Below are 20174 nucleotides of genomic sequence, written 5' to 3'. Positions count from 1 at the left end.
ATTCAGCCTTAGTGAGTGCCTGTCGCACTTTGTCGCACTCCATGCTAGCTCGTTTCAGTCCTTCACAGACCTGTCCAGTTCTTCCACACTTATTGTCACGCTGTGTCTCAGACACTGGTCAAGATGATGTGTGCTTGCACAACTTGTGCTTTTTCTCACTCATTCCTTCCATGTTTTATGTGGGACAAGACAGCCTAATGGTTGCTCCTGTGGAACTTAAACCCTGGTGAAAAGAAAAGATGAGCTCCACCCCCCAAAAGTGTGCTAACAAGCCTGAAGAGCACGTGAAATGTGAGCTGCTGTAGCTCTAATGGGGCCTGGCCCGCTGAGGCAGAGCTAGATCAAGTGGTTTGAACTGGTTTCTCTCTCCATCTGTTCTTTGCTTTTGTAACAAAATACCTGCGATCAGGGAATTTGTAATTGGCAGAAGTTTATTTTCTAACCATACTGCTGGCTGGGAAGTCCAAGATCAAGGGGCCAGAATCCAGCAAAGGTGTTCTTGCTATGCTAATGCAAGGTGGAGGGTGGAAGGGCAAAAAGCAAGGGCGGGAGCCTGAACTCACTCTTTTATAATGCCATTTGTCTTAGTCACCATCCTATTGCTGTGTAGAGACACCATGACCAAGGCAGCTCTTATAAAAGAAAGCATTTAGTCGGGGGCTAATCCATTGTCATCATGGCAGGAAGCAGACAGGCATGGTTCTGGAACAGTAGTTGATCTGTAGGCAACAGAGAGAGAGAAAGACAGAGACAGAGAAAGTCAAAGACAGAGAGATAAAGACAGAGAGACAGAGAGAGGAAAAAGCAGCTAGGCATAAACTTTTGAAACCTCAAGCCCTACTCCTAGTGACACACTTCCTCCAAAAAAGGCCACAACCACTCCATCAAAGCCACACCTCCTAATCTTCCCCAACAGGTCCACCAACTAGGGACCTAACAATCAAATATATGAGCTTATGGGGGCCATTCTCAAACCACCACGTCGTTGCTGTACCCCATAAGACTTTGTAGCCCTATTGCTGGTCAAAGTTTCTACCTCCTAACAATGACAAAACAGCCATTAGATATTTTATTTCATATTTATGCATGCATATAGTACATTTGAATCCAAACTACCCCCATTTCTTTTCCCCCAATATGTTCCCATGTCCCCACTTTCCCCTCTGAACTTCATGTGTTTTCTTTTGCTTTTTTCCTTTTCAAATTTAGTATCTTCCGAATCCATTTGGTGCATCCTGTATGTGCATGGTGTGGAACCATCTCCTGGAGCATGGGTAGCCTGCATCCTTGAAGAAAAGTGACTGCCCCTCTCCCATTAGCTAGGGATAGGACTTCATGATCCCCTCCTCGATCCGTTCTGGGATTTTGGCAGGCTTGAGCTAGTACTGAGCTGGTGCCTGCAGTCACAGCCACTGTGAGTTATAACACTCATGTCTAGGAAATATTCTTTCGCTACAGATATCTGCGTCCTCTGTCTCTTACAATCTTTCCACCTCCTCTGACTTAGTGAGGGAAGTTGGTGTAGTGTAGATGTTCCGTTCAGACCTGAACACTCCGGTCTCTTATTCTCGGCATGTTGACTGGTTGCTGGTCTTTGATGAGAAGCGTCTCTGATGAGGCTGAGTGACGCACTGACCTGTGAGTATAAAGATAAGATCTCGTGGATCTGGGTGGAGAAGAGGCTTAGTGGTTAGGGCCCTTGCTGCTCTTTCAGGGGGCCACACAGCTGCCCAGTCATCTGTAACAAGTTTCAGGAGTTCTAATGCCCTCTGGCCCCTGTGGACACCAGTCGTGCACGTGACGCACATGTACACAGGTACAACACTCAAACACATAAAGTGAAAATAAATGAGAATATTTTTAGAAGAACTCAGGGAGTAATTTATTACTATGCCCATTTAGCAGAATAATAGCACTAGGTTTTCCCCTAGGAGCTAGGCAGCCACAGGCTTTGGCACAGTTAATGATACCAGGCAAGGGGCCTATCTTATGGAGTGGGCTTTAAATCCATTTTTTAAAAGTGTTTGATTCCTGCCACTTTTGCACCAGCGGGCATCTTAACTGGCCAATCATTACTGTAGCTTGCAGGGTTCATAGCTGGGTAAGACTGAGGGTGACCCGCCCCCAAATCTGTAGAACCTTCTAGCACTCTGAAAGTTAACCAGTAGGAGTGACCGCATTTTAACATGAATTTTAGAAAAGGAAACCATTCAAAGAGCGACAACCATCTCCAAGCTCTGTGGCTAATTAGGCAGTGACCTCCCGGACTGGGCAAAGAGTTAAATATAGCAAAGCTTCTCCTGTCCGCCTCGCTTCCCTTCCTGCCTGCCATAATTTGATACCTCCTCTACACAGGGTACATTCTCCTTGGTGATCCCCTGGCTTTGGGCATGCTGACATTGCAGCCACCGAGAAGCCACAACACATGCATGTTCCACACACTAGGGACAGAGTAGGTCAGATCCTGCCCTAAATGGATATTTGCTTTAAAAAAAAAATTAGAACAAAAAAATTGAACAGAATTGGGAATCAACAGAACCAAGTTGAAGGTGGGAATAAACCGAAGCAACTTAATCCATTTACAGTGGAGAAAAAAGGAGGGGCTTCTAAGCCAAAGCTTAGTCTGCCAGGGCTTGGTTGGCTGGTATGACAACGAGGGCAGAAAATCGCCGCATGACAGGGTTCACGATGCACACGTCCCCATGTTAATAGGTGTACGAGGAGGGAAAGAAAGGTATGGATTTGACAGGAAGGCTGAGAGCAACTTTAATTTGCACTTTGTTCTTGGGGACTCTGCTTCAGGCTTCTCGGATAGACTGAGGTGAGAGCCATTTTTCCCCAGCTTGGAAGTTACTGGAGAGATAACACTTTGAATGATTTTCTTCTTGAGCAAAGCTTTTCCCTGGGAGCTGTGTCTAGACTCCTGAACATAAGTTCAGGCCAGATGCCCAAAGTCCCATGATAGACTCTGGCTGCTGTGTGCGTGTAGTTAACTCTCCGCAGATGTCCATTGTCTCTACAGCACTAAGAACGGTTTGTAAAAACATTCAAGTGTTTACAACTTAGGGGAAAAAGATAGCCATGAGCTAGATGAGCTAGGGATTGGGATGAGAGATAGAATGGAAAGAGATGGAGTGGTAGAGAAGCCTAATTGGGAAGGAAGCAAGCCTAAACCTCACTGCTCAGAATAGTTCTTGACAAGCTGCTGCTGACTCCACCCATCTGCCTGCTGACTCCTCCCATTCACGTGCTGACTCCACCCAGCCGCCTGCTGTAGTCACAGGTTAGAGCTAGCTTTTAATTGCTGTTCACAGCACAAGCCTAAGAGATGCTGCTGTGAGCCACCCAGCTAGAGCGGGGCACAGTGAAGCAATCATTGTCTAGTGAGCAAGAACATCACTAACTTCCCTTTAGAGCAAAGAAATTGCCAGAAGAGGCAAAACTAATGTTAACTGATCACTAAATCTCTCCAAGTAGTTTCAAAGTGTTTGCTTGCTTGCTTGCTTTCTTTCTCTTTTCTTTCTTTCTTGAATTAGTTGGAACAACCTATTTCCTACTATGCACACATGTGGAGACATAGAGTGGGCAGCCTACTGAGGTCAATACTGTCTGTGGCCGGTTTGACTTTGCACCTGCCATCTGCAGCCTCTGTAACTCCTTCAGGGATTTTTCTCAGAAGCTGAAAGTGTTGTGTAGCTAATGTGTGGTCGGGCATCCTCCCCGCTGATGGCAGATTAGAAGTCATAGATCAATACCCCTGGCAGGAGATTCTGGGTGTCAGAAACACCGCTGTAATAGCTATAGTTTCAAGGTTTTGTGTTGGCTGCTCACACATGGAGCAGGTGGAAAAAAATCTTCACCTCCCCCAGGGTTACCCAATGCCAAGTGACAAAGACAAGCACACTCTTCAGATGAAACCAATCATAGAACCATACCTCAACCACCTCCTTCAGACAGTCTCCTGGTGCTCTAGTTCTAGGCTAATATTCACCTGGCCGATCACCCCAGAGCCAAGGACCTGACAAATGAAGACCATCCTTGTGCTTCTGGAGTCAACGATCATCATCCAAACCAGCTCTTCCCACGCTGCTCCCCCTGCCCTGCCCATTGCGCCTCCCAGAAACCACAATTTAAAGGTTTTTGCTCCTGCTCTCTCCCTCTGCCTTCTGACCCACCCGGTCACTGTGTGTCCCATGCTGCTCCCCATCATGGCCTGGATCTTTCTCTGAGCTCTGTGGGTGTAATTAACTGCCTTCTCAATGGCAGGCATCTCTTGTCATTGAGCAATTATAATTAAAACAACCCCCCCACACACACTTTTCCAGTGAGCCTGAGCCCCAGCCACCCTAAATACCAATCAGTTCCTTATCGCATCTCTGCTGACTTCCAGACATCCTTCCCTCGTCTCCTTGGTCCCCAGCTGGGAGTTTGCAGAGCCCCCTGGCAAAACAAACCATTTATACTCAAATCCTCACAGATCATGAATCTATGAGGCCAACACAACATAGTAACCTATTCAGTAATATTCAGAGTTGCTCTGACAGAAACCGGGCATCCTCCTCCATCTCAGCTGCCTAGGCCATCTCCACGGAACCCCAGGGTCCCAGAGAATGCACTATGAAAACTACTTTACCTGTTAAAAGTTCTTAAGGGTTTAAGTAAACACATCATAACCCACCCAGCAATGTTGTCAGAGGGGAAGAAACTCAAACTGACATGTTATATGTCAGCTGATAAATAAGCATCCCTTTACATGACAGCCAGATTTATCACCAAGTAGATAGTCATACACCGGGCACACACCCACAGTGGAGGTCTGGCTGTTGAAATGTGCTAAGTAAGTCTTTCAGATGTTCGTCTTGAGCTAAGGAGGTAGCTCAAAGGCAGGACAACACTTGCTTAGTGTGCACAAGGCCCTGGGTTCAATTCCCAGCAATGACAATAGTTAGTCACAATAACGTGCGGGGCGTGGGTGTGGGGAAAAGAGGGGAATGGGAGAGAACCCGCGACCTGCCAGAGTTCCCATGTTCTGGGCGGGCAGACGTGGGAGGTCTGCCACACTCTTTCCACACGGGCCCAGGTGGGCATCTGGCTGTATGAAGCCACTGACCCCTCTCAGCGGGTGGAGGACAAGGGGCAGCCCTAGGTACCAGGTTTACAGCCTCCAGCATCCCACACTGGATACGGCAGAGGAGCTGAGAACAGAATAGGGGCCCCAGGTCAGCACTGAGCCCTGGGGCCGAAGGGAGGAGAGGGCAGGGGGAGAGGGCACTTGATGGTTCCCAAGAGGTCTAGAGTCCTTGGTCCAGTCCGTGGCTGTAACGCAGGAAGGCCTCCTGGCAGGAGGTTAGGCATGGTTCATTAAGAGAAAGTCTATCCCATCGTTCAAGCAGGGCAGGCCTTGATGAGCAGAGTCATTCTATGGTTTTAGAGTTTATTGTAGAAAGGCAGAGAGAAAATAGAAAGAGAGAGGCCGGCCATGGCCACGTGGAGAGAGGGGGGAAGGGAAAGAGAGAAGGAGGGCTAGAGAGTAAGAAAGGTCAGGGCTTAAAGAGAGCAAGGAGGGGCCAAGCAGCCCCTCTTATAGTGGGCTGGGCTATCAGGTAACTGTGGGGAGGAGCATACCTGGCTATAGTCAGGTAACTGTGGGTGTGGAGTCAAGCCAGAATGCCAGAAGCTTAGGACACTGTCTGTGTGGCTAATTATGGAGTTGGGGGCTCTGTGGTGTCAGGCACCTGTCTCTGGGAACGTGGCTAGCTTTTCCATCCCTTGTAGAGTTCTCTGTTGGGTCGCCAAAGCAAGCCCCATTCAACAAAAATAGGCTGCCTATCACAATCCCACAATGATGAGTTGTTTTCTCTGAAGGCAGAATAAAGCAGCAGGTGCCCTGGTGTCTAAGCTTCTACCATATCCATGTTCCTCACTAGTACATGTCTAATACTTATGACATAACCTCCTGCCAATCTGCCTGTTTATTTTGCCGCCACTACATATTAGAAAAACTTTTCTTAATGGGCTAATTGACAGTGGCTGGGTAGCTATGAAATGTGATTTCTTTTTTCCAAAAACGTAGTTGTCATTAAGTCAAGGATGCAAATTCTTTGGAATCTGCTTTAAAGTATGAGTCATTCGGAACATAGTCACTCTCTTAAGCCTGCTGTACCCAGGTTCCTTTTCCTAAAGGGAGCCCCTAGTTGCAGATAACTGGAGGATATGGTTTATCATGGGAGGCTGTAAGCTGCCATATTAGCCAGGGGTCTTTTGGTTGCAAACTGGAAACCCAGCACAACCTGGTTAAACTAAAGGGACTGCATTGCCTAACGTGAGTCAAGGCCAAAGCTTTAGTCTGGCTCCATCAAGGGAACCGTAGTGGTTTTGGCTTTGCTTTCTCTTAACTTTTTCCAAGCCTCATTTGAAGGCAGGCTCAAACCTCATGGTGGCAAAAAACAGCTATCAGAAACTCCAAGTGTGTGTCCCTCAGATCCAACAGCCCCTCTTTCCTAGTTGTCCTGACCATAGCCCTGAGACCACTCAGTCTCACTGGACCCAACTGAAGTCATGCCTGTGCCCACCCCTCTGACCAGTCACATGGATGTAGGGATATGGTCCTCTGGTGGTCCAATCCGAGTCAGTCAACTTCCCCTGCAGGAAAGGTAGCCACCAAGAATCATCACGCTGTCCTTACCACGAGGGTAAGTGTCATGGGACCAAGAAGGCAAAAAGAACAACTGGATTCTCGTGAAATAGGTGTGGCCCCTCAAGCATGTTTGTTTTATTCATGGCTAAGTGCTAGGCAGAGCCTTGGGGAAAACAAGCATGGCCACGTTCTCTTTGGGTGGCTGTTTCCGTCCCCCTCTGTAGATAGATTCCTCCAGTGACAAGCAGAAACCAGACAGTGACAAACGTGTGAATTTATGACAAGTAACTGAGTTGACACCTGGAACGAGCTCCTGCTACCTGGACTCACTTCAGAGGCTGCATGTCTTAGAACACTGCCTTTTTAGAGAATCCTCCGACCATTCTAGTTAATCTCTGTCCTAGCTTCTTATTTTTATGTGTGTATTTGTGTGTGCATTTGCATGTGTGTACATTGTGCGCCCTGGGTAACATCCTTCAGTATTCACCCACCCTTTGTTGAGACAAGGTCCCTTATTGCCCTGGAGCTTACTGGTAGGCTAGGCTGGTTAGGCAGTGAACCTTCGGAATCCTCCTGTCTGCCAGTGTGGTATTACAAGTGTGCATTAGCATGTGGCTTTATCATCATCATCATCACTATTAATTTTATAATTATTATCATTATTATGTGTATTCTGGCACTTCAACACAAGTCTTCATATTTGCAAGACAAACACTTTACTGAGTGAACCATGTCCCTAATATTCCTTGTTTTTTTTAATAACACTAATCACTTTGAAGATAGTGTGGCAGTTGTGTCTCCCATTAGGATGCAAAGAGTGGGAGTACCAGAGCTGTGGATGCTCAGCTTCCAGGTAGTTAGCTCATGCTAGGCACCTGGTGATAGATAGATAGGTAGATACATACATACATACATACATACATACATACATACATACATACACATAAAAATTGGTGACTGGTTGGAAGGCACCAAGTTGCCTCCAGACTTATGGTCTTTGCCAAAAAGAGAATCTACACAGTAATTGTAGAAAGAAATCAATCAATGATCAGAGTGTTAAAAGTGGCCCATTCTCTACAGGCTTCACTTACTAACACATTATAGGAGTCCATGCCTGAAATCTAAACGATTAAAAAAAAAAAAAAAGGAAAACAGGAGGCTGCTGAGTCAGCAAGTCAGCAAAGGCAAGTTTGTTCCGCAGTGTTAGCTGTCCTCGAGGGTCAACAGAGAACCCCTGGCCTTGCCATCAGCAGAATTTTAGATTAGGTTGCACTGCTGCAATTGATTGTAGTTGCCTAATTTGATATGAAAGAACACATAATTCAGCCAGATAGTTATAGCATCTGGGGTGGCTCAGGAAGGCGGGGTGCCTTGTTCCCCCACTGCCGGCCAAGGACTGAGTACTATCAGTTCTGAGATTCTGAGGCCAATCCAAACCCTCTACTGGTTGCCTGTAGGTTTGGATCGGTGGAGAATTCCATCTGTCAGGACATTTGCTGCATCATAACATTTGTTGGATTTCCTTCAGGCAACAGATGAAGAACTCTGTCTACCGAAGCCGGCAGTCTCTGAATAGTCCGAGTCCGGGAGAAACTGAGATGGACCTTCTGGTCACGCGCGAGCGACCCCGACGTGGAATCCGGAACAGCGGATATGATGTAAGTGTGTGGTGGATTGGGGTGGACAGAAGCTTCCCTGAGACATTTCAAGATGCCCAGCAAGGTTGTCTATGTAGTGGTGGAGGGGGTTGGGGGGTAAGTGGTAGAGGGGATGGTGTTGTTTGCTTTCCTCTTTTGCAAAGTAAGTTTTGCAACACGTTAGAATGTCTGTGCTTTCTACATTGTGCTATTCTGCAGTGTATCACCTGCAACTCAAGGGAGATTGTAAATGGTCTCGATCCCTTCCCCCTTACGAGTAGAAACATGCTAAGAACTATAGCAATGCATTAGAGTTTGTGGGACACTGGCTGCTTTTAATCTGTAACAGTTTTGAAGATGTGGATTTGTGTCTGATTTCATAACTCCTTGGTAAGCCATAGTAACAGTGAGATGTCAAACAGTGAGGGCTGACTCCAGGTGACAGAGCACAAGCCTGGGCTTTAGAGAGAGAACAGACCCAGACACTCCTCTGTTCCATCGGGTTTCTCCAGAGGAGGAGCAATCCTGGGCCAGCCCTCAAGATGGAGACACCCTGAACTTGAAGGTGCACCCAGGAGCTCATGTGAATGATGCCACACTGGAGGTGGAGATGCGGGCTGCTCCTCTCCCTGCCTCACAGTTTCAAAGATTCTTGATGTAATTGCAGTTTTATTTAAAAACAAAACACAAAAAAAACCAACTTCTTTCTCATTCCTTAAATATTTCTTTAATTACAAATTAATTGTTTCCAGGACAGCAAGGGCTATACAGAGAAACCCTGTCTTGAAAAAAAAAAAAAAAGAAAAAAGAAAAACAAATTAATTGTTTTCTATAACAAGAGTAATAATTCAATACATGTAATTGAGAAATGATGATTTAAATAGGACACTTTGATTTTTTTTTTTTAATATACCATGCTGATTTGAAGTTTTCCCTTTTGAGATTCATCATTGTTTGGCATAAGTACTTAAAATGGGCTTTTTAAATGGTCCAATTTAAAACAGGTAATTTGAATCTCTGATGATCTTGCTTGATTGAACTCTAATGTGGTGTTGCGTGCATTCACTCGGCAAGCATCCGTCGCCGCTGAGTGACGTCCCTGACCCCACTCATCCTTTCTCTTCAGTGACACGGATCATTTGTTTCTTTGATCGAGATTTTCATTTTACAAAATTCTAGACACTCTGACCACATGTTATTATGATGTTACATCCTTGCTTTTCTGTTAAGCGCTCCTAACAGGGATACTTTTCTCCTTATAAGAAATAATTCTGGGCTAGGGAGATGGCTCAGTGAATGAGCGTGTCTGCTCTCTCTCTCACCTGAGTTTGGATCCTCAAACACTTGTGTTAAAGTTGAACATGACTGCAAATGCCTGTAACCTGGGCCCCAGAGGTCATTGGCCAGCGAGCCGAGAAAAGATACGCCTCAAATTCAGTGAGAGCCTGCCTCGAAAAATTAAGGTGAAGGAACTGGAGAAATGGCTCGGCAGTTACAGTAGTGGCCACACAACTGGGAAGATGGGAGTCAAAAACCCCAGAACCCATGTGTATGCCTAACATGACAGCTTGTCTGTGACTCAGAAGGCAAAGGATCCCCAAAGCAAGCTGGCTAGCAAGACTTGCAATGTCAGTGAGCTCTGGGTTTCACCGAGAGGCCCTGCCTCCACGAATAAGGAGGAAGAGTAATGAAGAAAAATTTCCCACATCAACCATGGACCTCTACAGACATGCACATACATGTGTATCCCAATTGGAACATACATATACATACACATACCTACACACGCCACATAGAAATTACCCTCCTACAGATTCACACAAATGGATAAACAGATGCATAAATGAAATAAATGAGAGCCCTGGCTTTACAAAAATCAGCCTAAGTTTTAAGTTTTCAACCTGTCAAGAGGCCAAGAGCATCGTTCCTAGACACTTGCTTAGTTTGGGGGACATTTTCTTCCACTCAGACCACTGAAACATGACAGATTCTTCAGCCAAAATAAGCATTAATAACTCTTGTAAGAGTCTGGGGAGAAACGCTTTTATAGTTATGGGGAAGTAGACCAGAGGTCTCCCAATAGTCTTAAAAGAATGCAACGTATGTTTGGCCATGTAGCATAACTTCCAGCATGTACTGTTACTTTAGAAGGTCAGGTCAGTAAGCCACATAGGATAATAGATTGCTCATATTTCACAGACACGTGTGAGCATGTGCACATAGTGACAATTTTGGAATTTTGTTTTCTTTAAAGAACACAGAAATAGTATAAGAGTGTGCTTTTGTTTTAATCCCAGGTGTGGGAGATGGGGCTGCTTCAGACTGTCCACAGCAGCTATGATTTGCCTCGTGCTCTAACAGAGGCATGATTTTGCCAGCTGCAGATAGCTCTGCTATGTGACCTTTGGGATTCTGGAGACCTTTCAGAGGGTATATAAATGCTAGGGCCCTGAGAGGTGTGGTGGGTTGTTGGTTGTTGTTGGTTGTGATTTGTGGTTTGTTAAGTAGTTATGCACAAAGGAGAAACAAGAAGAAAAAGAAATTAGATATTCTGACAGTGAAGATCAAACTTGCCCCAAGGAACTTAATGCCCTAATCAGCAGGAAGTCATCTAATGATACTGTCACCCCCTTTTTGACTCCTGTCTTTATTCAGGGATCTTTTTCCTTTCCTCTCTATCCTTCTTTCCCTCTTATATAGTGTTAGAGGGTTGGAAGGGTGGAAGAAAGAAGAACCCACAATGTAGTCAAAGACTGACTACATGTGCGAGCATGCACGCATGTGTGTGTGTGTGTGTGTGTGTGTATAATTCTTTTTGAGAAATATGTGTTATCTTAAAAATATTTTAAGTTTATTTAGGAAAAATGCTCACATAAGAAATAATTGTAAAAATTTAGACTATTGACTAAGGACTATCTCTATTGTCTTTCTTGAGCCTTTAGTCATGAAAAGTAGTTAACCTTTCTCACTTGCACAATACAAACCAAGTCCTATTCTGCTCACTTTGTGTGCTAGTTGAATTTTCATGGTTTCCAGTCATTATACCCCTTGCACAGAAGAGGAAACTAGAGCTCTGACTTAGTTCCATAGTTTGTCTGCCTTCTGGGGTCATGCTCTTAACCACCATACAGCATGGCTTCTAAATACACTCTTCCTTGCTATTTAGCTGATCTTACATAACACATGTCCTGTCTTTCTGAGCCTCTGTGGAAGACCAGATGCAGGTCTCAGAGGAATCCTTATGTAGAAAACTTACATATAAATAAAAAGATCAGCAAAGAAAGAAGAGAAAGAAGTGAGTCATAGCTTTAAACAATGCATTTATTTTCCAAAAATATTAAGGCACTCCTAGCAAAAGAATCCATTAGCCCAGCAGTGAACCTGTCACTTGGTTGGAAATGTGCCAGTCTGCCTCCAAGGTCTGGAGATCTCAAACTAGGCCAAAATACTCAATCCTTTCTGCCAGGTTAAGAAAACATGATGCTGTGGAAACAAAAAAACAGGAAGATTGATTTAATTTTGAATTTACCAAACGTTGACTACTTTAGAATCCCCAAGGAAACGCCTGCATATAGAAATAAATGCATAAATACAGAAATAAGCAGGTGAACTGCGCTACACAAGCAAATCTTAGCCATAGGATGGAAGACAGCCTAGGTTGGTTCAAAATTCCTTCCAGCCCACCCCCATCCTCTAGGGACTTCGTTTGGACCCAGGGCCCCTCTAGTTCTGCCTCACTGTCCCTTTCAGCCCTTCTTTTAAGGACATTTCCATTCATTTGTGACTCCTGCTGACCCTCAGAGCCATTCTGTAATAGGGACCAATAGCAGCCATACTAAGCTAGGATACAGAACATGGCATCCCTCAACCTACAACAGAGAAGTTTCTTCTTGAAGTAAATGACAATTAATACTGAGACCCACAACTGAACAGTGAGCACTCAGCCCTAAATAGAATGTCTTTATTAACTCCCTCCACTCAAGGCTTAGCAATCTACCCAGAAGAGGTAGAACGAGTACAAGAGCCAGAGCTGGTAGATGATTCTGAGGGAACAGTGTCTTCCAGACACAACAGGACTGATCCACAGAGAACTCAACATGAGACAACAGCATGCACAGACCTGCACAGCCAGATGAATCTCAGTCCTGAGAAGGGGACAGTAGACACGGTCCCACCCCCAACCAAGAGGCTATTTGCAATTGATACCTTCCAGGAAAGAGAAAACAAGCTTTCTCTGGTGAGTGTCACTGGGAATATCAATAACACCCCAGGCAGTCCTCGGGCCTAGGAGGAGGTGTGACCACAAAATTGACACCATTTTTTTCATTCACTAATTAATTTATCTATTCACTTTACATCCTGATCACAGCCCCCCCCCAGTCCCCTTCCCACTCACACGACCCCTCCCCCTTTGCTTCTTCTCTGAGAAGGGGGAGGTTCCCTGGATACCAACCCACCCTGGCACATCAAGTCACTGTAAGACTAGGTGCATCCTCTCCCATTGAGGCTGGACAAGGCAGCCCCCTGTGGCTAATGCAGAATCTACAGGCAGGCAACAGAGTCAGGGACAGCCCCCTGCTCCAGTTGTTGGGGGACCAAGCAGGTCCTGCACATCTGCTGCATATCTGTGGATACTGTGGTTTTTATGTTTGTTTTTTGTTTTATCTTGGTGATTTTTGTTGTATTAGCTTTTGTTTGTTTTGATCTTCATTCTTGGTGGGGGGGTTGTTTTTTGTTTGTTTGAGAGAGGAGAAGGGAGAGAGGGAAAGTGGTTGAGAGGGAGAAAGAAAGAGGAGGAGAGAAAGGGGAGAGAGGAAGAGAGAAAACAAGAGAGAGAGGAAGAGCGAGAAAAAGAGAGAGAGAGGAGGGGGAGAGAGGGTGAAAGAGGAAGAGAGAAAGAAAGAGGAGCAAGAGAGAGAGAGAGAGGGAGGGAGGGAGGGAGGGGGAGAGAAAGAGAGAGAGGGGTTGGATGGATAGGGAGGTAGGGAGCATCTGGGAGGAGTTGCAAGGGAGAAGAATATGAACAAAATATATGAAAACAATTTAATAATACTAAAGGGAAAATTTCCCATAGAAAGAGCTGTTGTATCTGGAGAGAGAGACCACTGCAAGAGTTTGGGGCTGCCATGTTTCACAGCAGCACTTCTGAACTTCCTGTTCAGCCCATCAGCCAGGACGCTCAGAGGTGTGACCTACTTAGTAGCCATTTCCTAAGAGAACACGCTCATGATAAAAGGATGAATTATGTTTTAAAAGATGCCCTAAACTGATTACTTTAGACAGGAAGAGTGGAGTGTTGAGCCACGTTTTACTTTGAACTTAATTGCTCCTAATGGTAGGTAGGAAACAGAATATGAGACTAAATGTAGAAAGGGGAAAAAAATCTTCTAAAATTAAAAAAAGAATTGTCTTTTTGTGTGTGTGCACATTTTCTGTGAATGGTGTGTGTGTGTGTGTGTGTGTGTGTGTGTGTGTGTGTGTGTGTACCTGTGTGCATAGGCCCTTGTACCAATGTGTACCTGTGTGGAGGTGTGTGTGTGTGTGTGTGTGTGTGTGTGTGTGTGTGTACCTGTGTGCATAGGCCCTTGTACCCATGTGTACCTGTGTGGAGGCATGTGTGTGTGTGTGTGTGTGTGTGTGTGTGTGTGTGTGTACCTGTGTGCATAGGCCCTTGTACCCATGTGTACCTGTGTGGAGGCATGTGTGTGTGTGTGTGTGTGTGTGTGTGTGTGTGTACCTGTGTGCATAGGCCCTTGTACCCATGTGTACCTGTGTGGAGGCATGTGTGTGTGTGTGTGTGTGTGTGTGTGTGTGTGTGTGTGTACCTGTGTGCATAGGCCCTTGTACCCATGTGTACCTGTGTGGAGGCATGTGTGTGTGTGTGTGTGTGTGTGTGTGTGTGTGTGTACCTGTGTGCATAGGCCCTTGTACCCATGTGTACCTGTGTGGAGGCATGTGTGTGTGTGTGTGTGTGTGTGTGTGTGTGTGTGTGTGTATACCTTGTGTATACCTGTGTGTGTGTACCTGTGTGCATAGGCCCTTGCTGGAGGCCAGCAAAGGATCTCAGGTATCTTCCAATAGCACTCTCCACCCTACACCCACCCTTCCTCCAAGGCAGAGCCTCTCACTTGGAGCTCATGGGTTTCCTATTAGGCTGGCTACCCAGCAAGCCTTGGTCACCCACCAGCTAGCCAGCAAGGCTCCATCATCCCCGAGTCTCCATATTGCCTACCCTTTGCCCTGAGGTTACAGGTGCACGCCCCATTCCTTTTAAAGATGATTTATTTGTATTGTTTGTTTATTTATTTGTATGTGTGCATGTATATTTGAGTGTGCATGTTTGTGGGTGCCACTGCCCAGGGAAGCAAGAAGAGGGTATCAGAGTCAGTGGACCTAGAGTTACAGGCCATTGGGTACCATGTGGGTACAAAGAACTGAAGCTGGTCCTCTGCAAGAGCAGCCAGCCCTCTTACCTGCTGACCGTCTCTCGTCTCTCTGGATTTCTAAGTATACATTTTACTTAAAATGTTGATTTCTTTTCCCCCAAGCCAGAGAGATGGCCCAGCAATCTGCAGTGGGTATTGATTGCTTTTCCAGAGGATGGGGGCTGGTTCCCAACACCCACACAAGATGAATCACCACCACCTGTGCCTCCAACTCCACAGCGTCTGACACCATCTCTGCTCTCCTAAGACACCTGCATTCCCATGACAGACCTAACACATAGACACGCAGAGATAAATTCCTTCTTAAACGTATTTTTTTAAAAAATCCTTTTTAAAGCTTATCTTAAAATAATAAAATGTTATTTTTTGAATGAAAATCATGTAGGAAATAGTGAATCCATGAATAAAAGAAAAGAAGTGTCCCACCACGATCCTTGGGCAGAACAGTACTGAAATGACTTCTTCCTGTATACCCAAAGCACTGAGCCCAGTGTGTGCAGTTAGAACGGTCTTTGCTTCTGGAGGTCTGGGAACATTCAGATCAACCCCAGGACTAAAAGCGCACCTACTCAGCTGGTTATTTTGTCCCTTTTGGAGGATGCTTGTTTCTTTGCTTTGCAATGCTGGGTAAGTAACTGGGGCCTTCCTGTGTGCTGGCTAGGCCATCATTCTACCACTGAGGTGCACCGCCAGCCCTGATGTCACTTTGGATCATATTAAGCCCCACCCTTCCCCCTAACTCCTCCAGGACCTGTGTCCTATTCCCCAACCCACCTAACTTCTTGTCCCAATCCAATTTGTGCCACCCATATAGCCATGCGTGTAAGGCCATTCACTGGAACATGGTTGACCTCCTAGGGACTGCCTTCAAGAACGCTGTCTTTCCTTACCCCAGAAGCCGCCTGATGTGTTTCTGGGAGTTTAAAGAAACTGACAGAAATGGAAAGAGCTCTAAGCATTGACCATGGGGGAGCCTCTGAAATGGTTGTTTGAACCATAACTTTGTGAATGAATAAACCTCTGAAAAATAATGTCATTGTTACCAACTTGGGGGTGTGTGTGACTGAGTTTGTTTTCTCTGCCAGTCAAGGAATTAAAAAGCAGGAAAAAGATCTTAACTACAACAGTTAACAGCAGGGAAGATCTCAGACACAGCAGGCAGAACCAACAGATGAAAACCTACTTCTGATAACAGTGACAAGGCACACACAGAAAGAGACCCTGCAAAGCAGGATGGGAGAGGGACTCAGGAAACCCACGGCCAGTCCCTCCTTGAGGCCCAGAGATTTTGTAAGAGTCTTGGGTGACTGAAATTGGGTCTTATTCTCTTAATTTGGCTAGTTTAAACAAAGGCAAGGAAGCTGATAGCCCTAAACTTCAGGTACCCCTGTCCTGGTCTGGCTTTGAACTTGTGAAAATCATCTGCTGTCAAGTTGGGTGGGTAAGTAACTGGGGCTTCCTGTGTGCTGGCTATTGGTGGGAGGAAAAAGCTACCAGGCCATTGTCTCAAGCTGCCAGAGCGTTGTCTCAGATAAGGAAGGTGAAGCTGGAAGTTTGCCATCTTTATTACCGTCTGTGGCCCCTTCCCCTATCTGTCTGCCTGTCGTGGATCTAACTCCCAGGCCCTTGCTCTAAGCTATTTCCTCTGAGTTTCTCTCAAATTCTTTGCCTGAAGTTCCATACGCTAGAACTATAGGGCTTTACTGGTGACATTTTTACTTCCTGGTGCTCATAAAGCAGTGTGTACTCAGAAGACCCTGTATTTCAGATTTTGAATGTTGATCTTTCCCTAGGCTCATGATATATGGTCTGATGTTCCCAGAATGCTGGGCAATAGCTCTGAACCACTTTTAGACAGCACATGATCTCAGTAGTGAGCGAGCATACTCTATAATGTCCCCTGTTGCCAGTCTTCTGGGTATATTATATTTTGTGCTTTTGTGCTCAGTAAATATCCATGAAATAGTCAACTTCCTTATAAGCAGTCTTCCTGTCGCATGGTTTTACCCATCTGTAGGCCAGTGTAACTGTTCTAAGCATGTTTAAGGTAGGCTGGGTTGTGCTATAATATATGAGAGGCCAGATTCATTAAATGCTTTATAAAATTGGTATATTATCAACTTATAATGGGCTTACTGAGACATAAGTCAAGGGCCATCTGTGTATGGTAAGCATTCCTGGAGCAGACCAGCAAATTCACAGCTTAAGAGGTGAGCAGTAGATTTGAAAATCTTCATAAATATGGCTGATCCCTGGGCACCTCTCAGAAGAGGCCATGTCACAGTCACCGGATCTTATTCCAGAGGCATGTTTCAAGGCCACCGCTGTAGCAGGTTCCTGTTTGCCTTGGTGGCTGAAGCTGAGGAAACACTCTCCTAGTCAGTTGTCTTCAGGTGGGAGGCTTCTGCAAAGTTCTCAGCTGAGCCCCTCTCCTTTGGGATAAATCAGCATTTTCAGGAGTTAGAGCCTTCTGTAGGTGGAAGTCTTGCCCTCGGGGATGACTTTCTTAATGGGGCTAATCCCTTCAACAAATTGCTGCCACACCCCTTATCTGCATCTTCAAATTCACACTTTTTGTACATTTTTTTTCACGCCATTTGTTGTTGTCTCTCACTGGAGAACTGCATCAAAGCCGTGAACAGTAACCATGACAGCCTGGAGAGGGTCATCTCCAGATTCCTCCACCCAGCACTTCTGAAGTCAGCCTCACTCAAGTTTTCAAAACTTGGGAAGAATTCAGCCTGATCCTTTGCCTGAATAGTTATAAATGGCCTCTAGCCCAGTTCCCAGTGGAGCCCTTTTTCTCCTCTGAAACTACATGAGCTATGATAGCCACTTCATGTTTCTCTGGGCAGCTGATCCCCCACATTCCCACTAGGCTGGCCCATTAAGTTCTGCTTATAGCATCCTGGGGCTTTTCTAGTCTGAAGCTCCAAACTCTTCCACATTCCACATGCAAACTGGTTCCAGAGATCTGAAGACCATGTCGTCAGGTTTATCACAACGATGGCTCCCCTTTAGTTCCTAGGTTTCCGTATTAGTTACTTTTCTTGTCGCTCCGACAAAAGTAACTTAAAGAAGGAAGTACTTATCTCGGCTTACGCTTTGAGGATATATAGATATAGATATAGATATAGATATAGATATAGATATAGATATAGATATTTCGAGATAGCAATGACTGCATAGCATCAAGAGCAGAGAGAAATGAATGCTTAACGCACCTTCTCCTCTTTATATCTTCTGGGACCCTAAGATGACACCACCCAGATTCAGGGTAGGTCTTCCCTGCTCAGTTAGATCTTTCTGGAGATACCCTCACAGACACACTCAGAGTCCTATTTCGTTGACGATTCTAAATCCACACAATCCGACAGTGAAGATTAACTATCTTGTAAGTTGGGGATGACCCGTGGCTCAGAGCTCAGTCCCCAGCTGACAAAGCCTGGATACGTTTTGTCTTGTGTAATGGGTGTTCACATGAGTAGCCATGTGCTGATAGGATTGCCAACTCCCTTTGTCACAGGTCAACAGTGGTTCCTAGAAGGAGCCAAGAATTGGAATGGTTATTTGGATAGATTGCATCCACACAGGGGGATAAAATATGAAGGGATAAAATATGGAAAGCTTCCCTGACTGTATGCAGTAGGCCAAAGCAACTTTGGGGTTTTTCTAGGTCATCCTGTTATGAATGCAAAGCGTTCTGGCCCCCCAACTCCCTCCCTCTCTCCCAGCATCTTCTGGCTTTAATAGAGACCAAGGCAGATCACAGGCATGCCCTGCAGTGTTGGAGCGGTTCCCTGTTGAGGGTCCAGTTAGCTTTTGACTTCACTGGGAAGCAAAGAGCTAGATTTGGAGTTTGCCCTTTCCTCTGACTGAATGGATCCATCATCCCAGAAGCAACCTGCATGTTGCTCCTTTAGCTAGCTTCTCTTGTGTTGATCCCTAACCCACCTAGAACTTTCCTACATAGTCCCCCATCACAGCATTTAACTTCTTCCTACTTCTGCCAACTAATCTACACGGTAACGGCTTTAATTTGATATATTGCCTTAAATGTATTTGCAAAACACTGTACTTTTTTTATAGGGGCTTTCAGTCTGAAGGAGATAGCTGGTAATAGGAACTCAGATACCCTAGGAGACCCAAGGCAAAGGTTGAGGTACTTGATGATAAAGGAGCTATAAGGCAAAGTCCTCATCTCATCAAGCTGGTGGCTGTCCGGGAAGATATTGACCTTACCAAGATGGAAGCCACTTAGCAAGACGTGAGGATGGGGTAGAAGATGTGATTCTTGACGGTATGGTTGTGAGGCAGCAGGAGTATAGGAAAAGCCCAGTGACTTTACTCACAACCATGGCTCTGCAGTCTCCATGAAGACAGCTTCCCACCAAGTGACAAACCTTCCTTCTGCCAGGACCACTCGGGTGCTCATCCACCTGCTCATTCCATCAGCTTCCCTGTGCTCTCGGTCTTCCTGCTCTTATCCTGCTCCTGTCCAGCCATCATAGCCTCTCTCAGACTCTCAGACCTCACTGCCTGCTGGCCTTGGAGTAGCCCCAAAGGTAGTATGATCTTTGAAAAAACAGCTGTTGTCAAAGGGAAGAAAGCAGGGCTGGGAGCAGAAGCCAGACCATGGTGTAAATACTATTAAATCTCAGATGACTTTCCTTGGAGCATAGATGGCCCTGCAGAGTTGTACTGAGTTTGGATGAAGGAGTTTGGCTTTATAGAGCAGTCATTGGGTATCTTTAGGTAAAGCTCCTGCTTTAGCCATGGATGATGATCTTAGAAAGATGGTTTCTGAGGCTGGCAGCTGGAGATATGCCTAGCACCTGGGCCCTCTTGTCCTGAGAAGCAAGCCAAGTCTTCTAGTTTATTCTATGCCTATGTGCCCTTCGGCCTACCTATAGATCCCTAAGCTTTTGGGGAGCCAATGTCTGTTGGTGTTCACATAAGAACACTCCTAGGGTTTCACTGTCCCTTCCATTGCTCTGGGTGAGGCTCTGGGACGGGATGAAGTCAATTCTGGGGTCTATCCCAGGTTGTGATTAGTGGTTGAAAAAGGTACAGGCCTGCTGTGACGATGAACTTGGGTGAGGGAGGAGAGGGACCTGCAGGAGGTCTGATCTTCCCTGGATGTCCCCACTGGCCAATATAGTCACCATTGATCACCACCACTGACTGAGTGACCTCTACCACACCACACAATCTGGCTCCTCCTCCCCACAGCGCTGAGCCTGGATCTCAAGTCTAAGTTCCCAGCAGCTCAAGTCTTATGTGTTGTGGTGTATATATGTACGTATGTATGTATGTGACTTATGTATGTGTCCATGTACTAGTAGCTGGCACCTCCACCCATCACCCAACCCGTTAGCTGCAACTGAAACGCCCTGCCCCAAGCTGTGTCATGTGTTTTTTTGCTTTCTGTATTTGCAAGTGCTTATCACTCTG

At 45.7% G+C, this 20174-nt stretch overlaps 1 protein-coding gene across 8 annotated transcripts in view; it reads left to right on the top strand.

The window, feature by feature from the left end:
* D430041D05Rik (RIKEN cDNA D430041D05 gene) overlaps nt 1–20174 on the top strand; it is a 268798-nt gene that overhangs the window by 211141 nt on the left and 37483 nt on the right. For 7 of the 8 annotated variants that reach the window (XR_866274.3, XM_006499487.4, XM_006499483.3 and 4 more), the window contains one exon: nt 8166–8295. Coding sequence is in view for 7 of the 8 variants with exons in the window: in XM_006499487.4 (XP_006499550.1) it covers nt 8166–8295 (130 nt within the window). In the remaining variant the exon portion in view is untranslated. Of the gene's footprint in view, nt 1–8165; nt 8296–14822; nt 15098–20174 lie in introns of those variants that run through there. The other variant, XM_011239528.3, reaches the window with a different exon arrangement.

The sequence above is a fragment of the Mus musculus genome, chromosome 2 (assembly GCF_000001635.26).
Source record: "Mus musculus strain C57BL/6J chromosome 2, GRCm38.p6 C57BL/6J".
Taxonomy (NCBI): domain Eukaryota; kingdom Metazoa; phylum Chordata; class Mammalia; order Rodentia; family Muridae; genus Mus; species Mus musculus.
This window is presented reverse-complemented; position numbering and strand designations above follow the sequence as displayed.